At 37.9% G+C, this 13,018-nt stretch overlaps 1 protein-coding gene and 1 long non-coding RNA gene across 3 annotated transcripts; both read right to left on the bottom strand.

Moving 5' to 3' along the window:
* Positions 1-901: 901 nt before the first annotated feature.
* LOC149986640 (uncharacterized) lies at positions 902-1,381 on the bottom strand. Its single transcript, XR_016499983.1, has 2 exons — positions 1,252-1,381; positions 902-1,056 (listed from the first exon to the last, which is right to left on the bottom strand). It is a non-coding gene; the product is annotated as an uncharacterized LOC149986640 (long non-coding RNA).
* A 378-nt stretch (positions 1,382-1,759) lies between these two features.
* LOC112275219 (F-box/kelch-repeat protein At5g15710) lies at positions 1,760-3,863 on the bottom strand. Of its 2 annotated transcripts, none has more exons than XM_024505388.3 (4): positions 3,570-3,863; positions 3,068-3,410; positions 2,425-2,850; positions 1,760-2,315 (listed from the first exon to the last, which is right to left on the bottom strand). In XM_024505388.3, exons 1-4 carry the CDS (start codon positions 3,854-3,856, stop codon positions 2,157-2,159), a joined length of 1,215 nt encoding a protein of 404 aa, XP_024361156.1. In that variant the 5' UTR covers positions 3,857-3,863; the 3' UTR covers positions 1,760-2,156. The 2 variants fall into 2 exon arrangements, with proteins under 2 accessions (XP_024361156.1, XP_073386425.1); XM_073530324.2 differs by having other exon boundaries at positions 1,760-2,288.
* Between the last annotated feature and the right edge of the window lie 9,155 nt (positions 3,864-13,018).

Genomic DNA, 13,018 nt, shown 5'->3' with positions numbered 1-13,018 from the left:
ATAGGCAAATGAATCAAAATCACTTTGATTATTTTTCTGTCAAAGACAAAAATAAATAAATAAATAAACATCCTACCTTCAATACCTAAAATAAATATTTTATCTATTCTATTATTTCACTATGGGATCTTTTTTATGGCATTTTTATAGCAATCTCACAGGCATCTATCAAAACTTTAAACCATATGGGTTCTGTTGCATTGTCATGCATGAAACTGCAGGCAAGTTGAAATTGTGAATTACAAGCCCCACACTTCCACATACTGAGCTAATAAAAAAAAAAAAAAAAAAAAAAAAAAAAAACTAGTCATGTTGTGTGATCATCCTGGACCCCATCAAAACCTAATGAATGAATAAAAATGTAAAATTATTATGAATCCACACACACACAACAACAACAACAACAACAGAGAAGTTATCAGAATGGACATCAATTTATAGTATCTGAGATATCAATGCAAAGATGGGAATTGTTGGGTAATTCATTGTTGGGTTTTAATGGATCTAGTAGATGTTTTAAGTTCTGAACTTCATTTTTTTTTTCATGTGTATGTTTTTGTATATGTAGCTATTGATGAGCATCATCACCCTTTGCTTGGCTTGTGCATATATTCATCTTTGAATTCCTCTTTTTTATTGTTATCTTTGCCCTCTTCCTCTCAGCCCACCCTTGATTTTCTCTACACCAGAATAAGTTGCCAAATGCATCTCTACATGGGAAAAAAATGCACTAACAGGAAGATGCACTGGAAAAGGAATTTTCACAAGTTTGTAGAATCTAATGTGGCCACTATTTGAGTCATGCCATAGAGCATATTGGAAGAGCCAAGAGGAAGGCAATGCCAAAGGGATTTGTTCAACAAGACTTTTCATTACATTCTCCCAAATATTTCTTTATAGATATATATATATATATATATATAGGAATGAACATGGTGTGTCGATGGGAATAGGAGAGGAACAATAGGTATGTTCAGTGCAAGTATGCAAATCCATAAGAATTTTTTCTTCTAATCCATTCTCTCTCTTTGATTCTTCTTGGTTTGAATCTCCTTTCTAGATTTTTCCAACACAAGAAGTTTTTAAATATCTATCACGTTTTATGGTTGTATCCACATTGGGGAACATAAGAGAAAGAGAATAAGATATTTAGAATAAGATAAAAGAAAATAAATTAACAAATAAACATTTATGATGGCAATTAAGTCAATTGTAAGGTATGAAAAAAAATTAGGGTGCCAGTTCCTTCACTGAAATAATTTTGGAATACATTCGTGGTCGTATCTTCTAAGGTGGATTGTTAAAACTATTATTTTTTCGATATTCATAATTCGAAATAAAATAAAATAAAATAAATAACAGAATGCAAACGGCATAGAGTGAAAAGATTAAAGTTTGGTGGTTCAATGACGTTAAAAATTGAAACCCACGGCAGAAATTTTTTATTTTCTTAATTTTCAAGATCATGTAGACACGTATACATGGACACACATAGACATAATTTTTATTCATCAACGTTTGATTTTTTATCAATGGACTCCAAAATTCGAAGGATTCATGTACTTAATATTTCTTGAATTTCCCACTTACTGCTTAACCAAGAAGATAGAGTATCAAACGTGCAAAGAAAACCAAACTCAAATTTGACAAGGATTCTTCACAATTGTTTCAAAGAATCAGAACCGACACTAAAGCTCGGATTTTGATTCTTAAGCATCCAAGAATACGAAACCAACACTAGGACGAAATTGCAGCGAAGTGAAAAATATGAACAAACGTTAATTTAAAAAAAAAAAAAAAAAAAAAAAAAAACGATGAATCACTGTACATTGCAAAGTCTCGTTTTTGCCAGCAGGCTAAGCTGGGATTCTTCAAACCTGGAGCCTCATTCCGCAGAAGAAGAAGAAGAACCTTCGGAACTGTCACCGAGTAATGCCACTGTCACCAGAGATTATTCATACGCTGTCCACCTCCTCTACAACAGCGAACCTGAAACTAGATATGAATCGAATAATCTTACCACACACAAATCGAATGCTTCTCTCTTATCCTCATCAATGCTACACCCGCTTTAACTGGATTGACCTAGAAGCTAACAATTCTACAACTACTTATTTTGTCATATATTTTATATATACCATGTATATAGGATTGAATCATACGGAAGCGTCCAGAGTGGGGTCCAGGAACAGGCCCCGAATGGAGAATTTCAAGAAGTTCATGCTGAGCGGACACTTGGGAAGCCACCTCCACTCGGTTTGTTTCTTCGAGAAATCGCACACCAATACCTGCAAGTACCCAGTTGCGAGGTTGAACTGTTTTGTGTTAGTTGTGGAATGTTTCAGGGCTGTGCAATCTTATCACAGGTTAGAAGCTGGCAATCAGAAGCTGGCTGTGCATGAGTTTTGATAATGGACTGAATACCTGGGTGTGTGAATCCTTGTAGAAGTACACCAGGTCGCCGTGCCCGGAGCACTTGAGATCCGTAGCAGTCCTCTCCTTGAAGAAAATCTGGAAGTACTCGTGGGGCATTTTCTCCACCTCTACCCACTGCTTTCCCTCTCCGTCGACTTGCTTCAGCTCCCACATGTGCACATGCTCACAGATTCGCTCCGTGCCTGCCCCGCCCACGAGAAACAGGCGATTCCGTCGCTGTATGAGAAACGTACAGAAGAGGAACTCCGGTGGGGGCACTGCCACTTCATCCCATGTTGCCGTCTTTAAGTCATAAGCGATTACGCTGTATGGACGCCCAGATGTGAGGCAATATAAAACTCCGTTGCAGAACACCGTCTTTGATGTCCACCACGTAATGCGTACCGTAATCTCCCTCCGCACTTTGCCTGTAACCTGTCGAAAAGAAGATGAGGCACGTCTAAGTCCAATATCTACATCCAACAAATCAATAAGCCAAATAAGATACACAGAGAAGGGTGATCATTTTGTCTTCCATTGGTTGAGTTGATATGATTGTTGGTGAGATGATAAAAGAATTATTTTAAAAAAAAAATGTACACAAGTGACAATTGACCTCACAAGAGAAGCAAATAGCATCGTGGAAACATACCTTCCAGGAATTACTCAAGGAGTCGTAGACCTCAGTGGTGCACTCATACTCACCACCACTCTCCGAAGTTCCTCCAGCAACAACAATCTTGTAGCTCTTGGAGCGTTTATCTTCGTAGACACCAACAAGAGAGTTTAATCTCCTATGAATCATGGGCGGGAGCACCCGCCATGATCTGGTCATTGGGTTGCACACTACCAAGACTCCGGCATTTGTCAAGCCGCCTCTCACAAACAGCCGGCCTCCGACTGCCGTCAAAGGAAACCTCATGCAGGAGGGCAGAAATGTGAGAGGGAAATTGTGCCATCTGTTTTGCACTGGATCATAAGCACTTGTGAAGTCCCTGCCAATAGCAACAAAACTGGGTCAACAGCCACTTTTAATCAACTAGGTACATGAAGAAAAGGGTATCATGTTCGATAAAGTTGAAGTACAGATGAATCAGTTAACAACGTACAAATCGAGAAAGATAGAGAGTGAATATGTGGAGGAGGGGACATACCGACAATTGAATGAAGAACACATGAAGAGCCACGAAGGTCCCCGAGATGCCTTTTCCAGGTACATCCTGTTGAAGCTCGTGGACTTGATGGTTGTATCCCATGACTTGGACACACACCGAAGAGAGTACAAGTTGGCAATCGGCAAACATAGAAGAATTCTGTCCACTAGCTCTCCATGTAATCGACCCCAGATGGCAGGATCCATTGTGGCATTACTAGCCTCTTTGTCCTCTTCGGATGGTTCCTCAGTCTGTTCGGGCCTGAGCTTTGTGATTGAAAGCTCCATTTGCACTTGGCCGTGGAGGAATGGTTCATCATAAGACAGACCAAACAACAATGCAAGTCTACCACGCGCAAGAACCAGCGGACTTCGATGTTGAGAGACAGAAAAAGGTTACCCTGACAGACCTCAGTGGGGTATCAGATCGGATATGTGCCAGGAGTCGGCTATGCGTATGAACTTCCACGAGCGTTGCGTGTATGTAGATGTGCCATACCACGACCTCTTAGGCCTGCAAGGCGGAGATGGAAACAGCCCCAGATTACTGAAATGTAGCCCGGGTATGCAAATGCTTAATGGTACTTCGAAGGCCAGGGTTGCTTCAAAATCCTCAGGAAGCACTGGCTCTTTATGGAGTGACACAGACCATGCTGAGATAAGGAACGAAAGCTTCAACCCTATGCACACAAAAGTGTGCTAATCTCAAAAATTGAGTGCGCCTCCTGCACTCCACAACAACCAGACGGTTAGGAAGTTCAGCTAACGCCACGGCACCAGACTCAGTACAGTACAAAACTACGAGCTCACCCCGAAAGTGGTCAATCCAGAAGTCTATATTCAGAACAGCGCCAGCTTCAACTAAGAAACTCGGCGAGTGAGTGAGTGAGTGAGTGAGTAATCCAAGAAAGAAGATCAATAGCTCGCCATCAACCAATGAAGGATCATGTACGTAGCAAACAATTCAAATTATGCATACATCAGTAAGTCTTGATGGCTTCAAATAAATCTGAGGACTGTTTTACGACGTAAAACTAGATATGATAGTCAACATCGACGAGGCATAGAAAGCAAAGTTCTCACAAGCTCGTGACTAAAAAGAAACCTCTGTAAAACTTCTCATGTACAGTAAGACTTTGTAGAACTCCTTGGAACAGTAGCACGCGATTTCGTGTAAGGACTGAATCGAACACGACAACCGCAGGATGGCAGAGCAGCAGCATCACACACGCAAAATTTCAAGTCCGTCACATCATTCACACAATTCCACTAAGAAAAATGTGAGGATGATGAGCGAGTGTCTCAAATTCTGTGAGAACATCTGGCTAGAACTCTGTAGTGACTTCCTCGCCCTCGTTCACTACCTCAAATCCCTCACCCAGTCCTCCACACTCGTAAACGTAACCGCTATAAACAGGAAGCACTACAAATCAAGAAGTTTCTGAAAAATCAACCATCTGACACAGAAAAACACGAAGATGGAGCAAACGAACCTCGAGATAAAGTGAGCATCATACAATAAAAATGAGTAAATATATATAAATAAAAAATGAAAGGGCTTTGCACACCTGTTGTTGTTGTTGTTTTTTTTTATCGTTTTTTTTTTTTTTTTTTTTTTTTTTTTTTCAAATTTTCTTGTTCTGGGTCTCCAAAGAAGCTCCTCCTCGACAGTGCTCGGCTCAGCCACTCGGCAGCACGCCGAACCGAGGCACTGAAACGCCGAACCAGAAGCAGAGAGAGACCCACACAGGCACCGCAACACACAACTGTCACGAATTCACAAAAGGGAAACAAACACTCGGTGGTCGAGCCAAATTGAGAGCTTTCAGCAGGAGTGCAACACTATGGAAGCACCATGATTGATGGCTCCCAGGCAACCTCTCGGCGCAGACATTGCGATCCAGCCTGCTGCTCCTGCAGCGAGGGAGAGCGGGAGGGAGGGAGGGAGAGAGAGAGCGCCCCCTAACACGACTGAAAGCAAGCAGGAAAAAGAAGCCGTCGTGATGGGCTGAGATTATGTAACCGGTACATTTCGTGAGCTATGGCGTTGTCGTCTTCTCATGGTAAAGCTCCCCACTTCCTCCATTCTGGAGGAACAACACAAAGCAAAAATCGGGCACCGAAAAAAAGGCAAAGCTTCGGAAAATAGATGGCATCGGATGTGTGTCAACTGGCTGGCTGGCTGCTGGAGGATTGATCAACCAAGTTGACGGTGTGACCGAGTTTTATTAATTAACTATTCTTATTATTATTATTATTATGGGTGTTACTCAGCTAATGTTTTTTTCTCCTCTGCTGCCGCTTTTTCATTACCGTGTGCACAAATCCGTTCGGTGCACTATGCTTGAATAAGTGAACTGGTTTGTTTTTCTGAGTATAGTAAGATGGGAGCAGAAGAAGAAAAAGAAGAAGCTCATATTTTTTTCTCACCTAAATCTAGCCTTGTGGAATCAGATAATATATCCTGCAAGCCAATGATTCATCTACTGAATATGGAGAAAGAGGGGTTTTTGCTTTTGCCCATCTGCAGCAGCACAGTGGTGTAGTACCGTGCACCATTCAATGTTTCCTTTGTTCTGCAAAAGTTCTCATTCAATTGCAGCCTTTTGAGGAGGAAACTGGGGGGCACCAATCATAGATATATGGGGTTTCAAGGCATTCTGCTTTCAACCTTATCACTCACAACCAATCAGATTATTTCTTATTACTTCCTATCTCTCAGAAAGCAAAGCAAAAAACAAAAAAACAAAAACAAAAACAAAACACTGCAACGAAACCCTTGTTATTGAGATGGAAGAGAAAAGAAATCATGCAGGTACTCATTTTTACTTAAGTTTGCATTTTGAGCATTCCCTGACGTAATACCAAGATGTAAGTTAGAACCCATCTTCCACGTCGAGCAAATTTTATTTGTAATTGTAAAGGCCATGGCTACAGTTCCGCATGACTTGAGCACAAACAGATGAGTCTCACAGCAGTGGGACACCACCGTATGCGGGGGAGACTTTCACCGTGTTGTAGACTTGGGATCACACCCCAATTTTAAAATAAGAACTCGTCGAGACAAGTGAGTCACTCTTGACCTGGCATGTTAATCAGTTTGTGTAATAGATATCTAAATATATGTGTACCAAACACCACTCATTCGTCATCCATAATATTTTCATCCATCCAACGACACGCCTTCATTCATCCATATTTCCACGGGCGACTGTGCCCCACTCAACCTTCATCCACAATAAATTCCTCCTTAGCCTTGTATGGGGACTTTCGTGATTATCGCCTCTGCTTAGTTAGGCCTAATCCCCTTCCAGCCCAGTTCAAACAAATTCGCAAAAACTGATCACATCCCCCCCCCCTTATATTTAAACAAACCCAGTTTATAAAGCTAAAAATAAGCAGAAATAATTCCCCTTTACCCCCTTGGTTTCTATATATATATATATATATATATATGAGAGGGCTACTGGTGATAAGAAGGAAGAATCAAGGGGTGTGGGTGGGTGGAGAGTTCAAACAAGGCATACCTCACTCACTATTAAGGAGAATCCTTCCCCTAATCTCTCTCATGTTTTTAAGTTACAAAATTTAAAGCAAAAAGGATCAGAACGAATGAGCACCGAAGCTTACGAAACACCCAATTGGCAGAGCAAGCAGAGAGAATGTTAATCAGATGCTCGTTCCGTTCCCATCATCCGACCACTTCTTCTTTTCTTCCCTACCTTTTGTTTTATTTACTCTTGTTGATTAATTAAATACATAACAAGTGAGAATCGAGAAATACATAGAACGACAGAAATGAATGAATCCACTTGCAGCTGCTGCTACGAAGGAGGGAGGGAGGGAGATCTTCCCCCTATTCCCGCTCCCCTCCCCCTTGGCCTTTCTGGAGGGGCAGCATTAGCGGGCAGTAAGTAGATGGTACCAGGATAAAAGGACAGGATCCTCCAACTGTAACTTGATTCCCCTCCTCCCCCCCCCGAATAAATAAAAAGGGGAAAATATTTACTATTGTTATTATTATTATAATTACTATTACGAAAGTAAATCTGACTGACTACCTGCCCTGTGAGGCCCAGGAAGCTCATTCATACACTCTTCATCCATCTTTGTGTACATTCATCCACCCTCTCCCTCTCTCCCCCAAATGCTTTTGAATCACCCAAAACCAACCACAATAAATAATACACAATAATAATAATCCCTCCCTTTCTCCCTCTTCTCTTTGCTTGCACCATTCTTTATTACATTTAAAACTCATGCTTTAATCTAAGATTTAAAGAGTACATCATAAAAAGAAAAACAAAAGGCCTTGAGATGATGATGGTACTTTGCTTGACATCTTTGAAGATGATGAGAGAGGTGGCATTGTGAGCATTCTAGGGGGGGGGGCTGTTTGTTATTTCTTATTTTAGCATGTGTGTGTGTGAAGATAAATTTTACAAAGAAACCATTTGTAAATTGTAATATTATAATATTTAAAAAATGAAAATGCAAGACATTTAATTCATTTATTTATTTTATTGTTCTATCAAGAATCTATTGTAAACAAACTGTATATTAGAATTTGTTGTATAACATATAGTACAGAATGTTATTATCTTATAACATCAATAAATTTTGTATTCATGTTTCAATATGTTTTAAAATATTATTCATCTTTTATTATTATCACACTTGATCTTAATTATAACATAATACACAATTACTCTCAATCAATATTATGCAAATTTTTGCATTGTGCTACCATGGTTTGCAATACGATTGTGTAACAAATGTTCAGTATGGATATCTAGATTATTTTTATTGTCTTAAACGAAACATGGAACATGACAAAGATTTAGCTAAACTTGATGGATATTTTCCATTTCGTGATTATTTCAATTCTAAAAACTGTAGGTTGAAGTAACAAATGTTTGAGTGTGAAATCTGTATTCATCATAAACTTTACATTATACAAAGACCTGCTTGGTTTTATACTATAGCAAATTATAAATGTACAGCATGCAATAATCACATCCTTTGACGTAGACCACATTCATTTACTTCTATTGGCAGTAAGTGATATATACATATATACTACATTCTAAACTCTTTAATAAAAGCAATGAAGTGATGATTCTAAAACTGATGGTCAGCACATACTCACTTATCAGTGTTTGTATATATATATATATATATATAAACACATAGACACATATACATTCAATCAAACTGTCTTAATTTATTATTTCAAGTTATGGCAAGTAGCACAAGCTTTGAATTGACCAAATATATATATATATATATACCTTTGAGATGACTTCAAGTTGCCTAATTAACAGCAATCGTCAAAAGTAGGTAAAAAGATACACAGTAGATGAAAAGTCAGGGATAAAATATTAAATACCAAAGAACAGAATGAACATGATAATAAAACAACGAAACATAATTTTGATGCCAAATTCTAGAATGTGTATTTTACTATATAAATAAATAAATAAATAAATTTAGTCTCTGCCGCTTACTTTAATTCGCATAGTCTACAATAATATTAAGGTCACTGTTCCATCCATTCTCCAACTTGGCAAACAACTTTTACTTTGAGTAAGCAAAAAGGAGTCTTTTTGGGCCTCTCTTACTTTAAAGTAACATAGGTTGCCAAGGATTAGGCACCACGTGTCAAATTTCTGCCTCCGATGAAGCCGCAGCCTAGACGATGCCTTTAACCCATAAAATCCGCGGAATACGAGGATCTGAATTAAATCTACCTGTGGGAGTCGTAGAGTGGGACACGGGAACCGGAACAATAGATGGAGTTAGGTGCTCCGAGAGGTTCCGCCTCTACCCTCATGCCCGTGCCGTACGCCTGTCACCGTTCCGTGGTAATACGAGCCCTAGTGGTGAGAAGCCCAGTATTCACATCTCCTTGTTCTCTGTAATCGTCAATGTGACGTGGATTTTTAAGATTCTGTTTATTTTTAGTTTCTGAAATTCATATGTTTTGGACTTTGAATTGAGACGACTACTGAAAGCAATTTAATATGCTAAAACGAAATTATATTTCAATATCATTTTATGGACATCCATAGGTAAGTCATTTATTTATTTATTTATTATTAAACTCAAGGTTTTTAAATATTTTTGTTCCATGAGATGGTAAACTACATAAACAAGCTATGACACTCAATGCTTTTTAACAAGTATGTTTTGATTTCTTGAACTAGTTTATAGAAATATCAAAATAGACTGCCAAATTTCAAAAACAGTTCAGTGAATTTCCACCAACACAAAGCATTTGGTTGTTGCTCAATAATGCAGCTTCATGGGTCAATAACCATCCTCACACAAAATGTGTGAAACATTGCAATTGCCACTTATTTTTCTTATTATTACTATGATTCACAGAATTTAATGTTAAGGTGTGATAGAAATAGTTTTCTTTTGAGACTGATTCAGTAATCTAATAACAATAATTATAGTATGTTTTTTATAATTTTAATTCATTTTTTGCACTAAATTATTACTGCTACCTACACCACTACTGTATATGTATATATATATATATATATATATAGATTTTGTTACACTCAGACACCCAATTTTATTATGGTGTAAGCAAACAACAAACATCACATCACATCACATCAAGAGGAAGTGAAGTTGTTTGTATTGTGCCTTACTCTTGGGAACCAAATGGATGAGTAAATAAACAAGGACAACAATCTAATCAGAAGCCATGGGGGCCCAGAATCCAAGCCCTAATTGGAACCCTAATTATAGAAAGAAACTATGATGCAACAACTCTTAGACACTACTTCACATGGTTCCTATCACCAAACACATGGGTGTGCATGATGACCTGGCATAGCTGGGCTGACACGTCATAAAAGGAGTAGGGTCGGTTATAGGGGTGGTGGGTGGGATCAGACGGTCTTAGGGGGAACAACTACATGTGTGCTGGTGAGGTGAGACTGGATTAATAGGTAACAGTTATCTGCATCACCATGTTTTCCTTTCCTTGGTGGAACTGCACAAATGGAGGCTGAAGTACACTGTCAGAGTCAGTCACATCTGCTTCTTATCATTCTTGCTTATGCTTTCAATAAAGTGATAGGAAAGGGCATGTATGGCATTTTAAAAAGCAGCTTATTATTTATGATTATCTTTCACATATAATAATAATAAAACACCTTCAGTGATGCTTGCTGTTGTGGGTGTGCAGCCCCATTTAAAATAACATCAGAACTTGTGTGCCCAAGCCTGCAAAACCAATAATAATAAACTTTCCTGGGGGGGTTAAGCAAAAACAAATAATTTAAGAAAATCTTAAAAATCTTGAAAAAGTTGGATAAGGTTTGTTGCTGAAAGGGTAACATGGCAAATCAATTATTGTATCATTTATTTTTATTTTATTATTATTATTATTTTTCTTGCTACAACAGTCTAATCTAATCTAATCTGATTGCTAACACTACTCAACCATCACAACCCCCCCCCTTTTTTTTTCTTTTGATAATAAATAGGGTTCCAACGTTTCATTTTGGTCCTATGATGAGCAAACACATACCCTACTTAACTCATCGCCACTTGGCACATAGCTTGTGATTCGTTTTTGCCAATGCAGCAGATCTGCATCCAGTGTGATTAAACATATATATATATATATATATATATATATCACTCCTTCAATTACTCTCTCTCAAACTTTCCTACAGCTATTTAATATAAGCACATGACAGCATATTTTTCTTGTTTCTAAAAAAAGCCACGTTTGTTTGGAAGGGTGCTTTTGAAATGCACACACACACACACACAATATCAGACCCAGCTGTATTGATTTGTGTGTTTGTCTGTCTGTCTGTCTGTATGCCATCTACAGTGTCACTCTACAGGGTTTGGGTTTTGCATCCATCCATGGAACCAGATTCTCCATAAAATGAAATATATGCAGGCTGTCAAAGGCTGCTGCTGCTGTTACAAGTAGAAAAAAAAGTGTTTTGCACAGATAGACTTGCAAGGCTGCAGATGTTGTAACTGTGTACCATTGATTCTTATAAAGTGGATTGGAATTGTCTTGCAAGAAAAGTCCTCTTTTATTGTTCTCTGTATTGTTGAGAAAAAACAGCATTATGAGAGGAAGAAGAAGAAGCACTCTGAAGAACCCTTCAGGCAGGAGCACACCCTGGGACATACAGACAGAGAGACAGCAGAATGCAGAGTAGAATGTGTAGTAGATGGACAACCTCTTCTGCTCTTCTTTGTCACTGATTTGGGAATCCAATCTTAGAAGAATAAAGACAACAACTAAAAAATAAAAAAACAAAAAAAAACCCCCATAAGGATGGGCATTATGGTGTGTGAATAGGGGTCAATCAAAAAGCCCTATTGTTCACATTGAAAACATGCCCCAGTGGGGACTGTATGTGGCAGGAGGACACTAGCACACCAACATATTTGTTGGGCTTGGTGCCTCTCATCCATCCTCTTTGCATGAACTACATCAAACAAATCATTCATCCACTGTAACGCTATACATCCATCATAACCAAACAATTTACTCCATGTTGGACTGTTGTTGTTATTATTGTTTTGTTTTTAATGCCTTGAAGTTGTTTGCACAAGGCTTTTGTGAGTATGTGTGTGTGTGTGTAAGTCCCTCCTTCACTTTGTGTGCCACATTTTGTTGTCTTGCTCAATTATTTTCCCAATACTATCAATAGCAAGGCATGTGGAAATTCATCATGGAATCTGAGCTACATTAGAGCACCCAAAAAGTCCAAAATAATGTTAGGAACTCAAGAATTAGGCCAAAGAAGAATCATAACACAAGAAGCAAGAATAACATGAAGATTTGTATACCAGAAAAAAAAAATCCATGAAGAAGTGACAAAATGGATCATGGCAAGTTAAGGTGTTTGTGGTTCCAGTTTGCATGTCTTTTCAGTATATGCATAAATAAATATGACAAATTCTATTTCAATTCAAAAACATAATTATACATTATAATATTTGAATAAAATGTGATTACAAATAAATAAATTGTTACAGAAAAATTTAAAGGTTTAATAAATAGATTTGTGTGGATTATTTATAAAAAATGGCTACTATTTGTAGCATTCTTTATGAAAATCTTTAAACTCTATTAGAAATTAATACAATTTTTTTTAATAAGATAACATCTAATGTTAATTATTACTTTAAGTATTTTATGTAAGCATAACCACCTTAGTAGCTTGCAAATGTATAAACACCTTCATTAGTGAGGCAGCAATACTATCAACTTCACTTCATGACCTTTTGGATATTTCATGATAACTTTTGAAATAAAAAAACAAGGCACCATCTTTCTCATTGTTATCTTTAACACCCAATTGCATGCTCTGATAGTAAAGTTCAAAAACTACCTATTCTTATTCTTGTCTTACAAATCTTTTAAGAGACATAAAATGATTATAATTTTAAATATTA

The sequence above is a fragment of the Physcomitrium patens genome, chromosome 22 (assembly GCF_059467195.1).
Source record: "Physcomitrium patens ecotype Gransden chromosome 22, ASM5946719v1, whole genome shotgun sequence".
Lineage (NCBI taxonomy): Eukaryota > Viridiplantae > Streptophyta > Bryopsida > Funariales > Funariaceae > Physcomitrium > Physcomitrium patens.
Note: the sequence above shows the minus strand (reverse complement) of the source record. Positions and strands in the feature narration are given on the sequence as shown.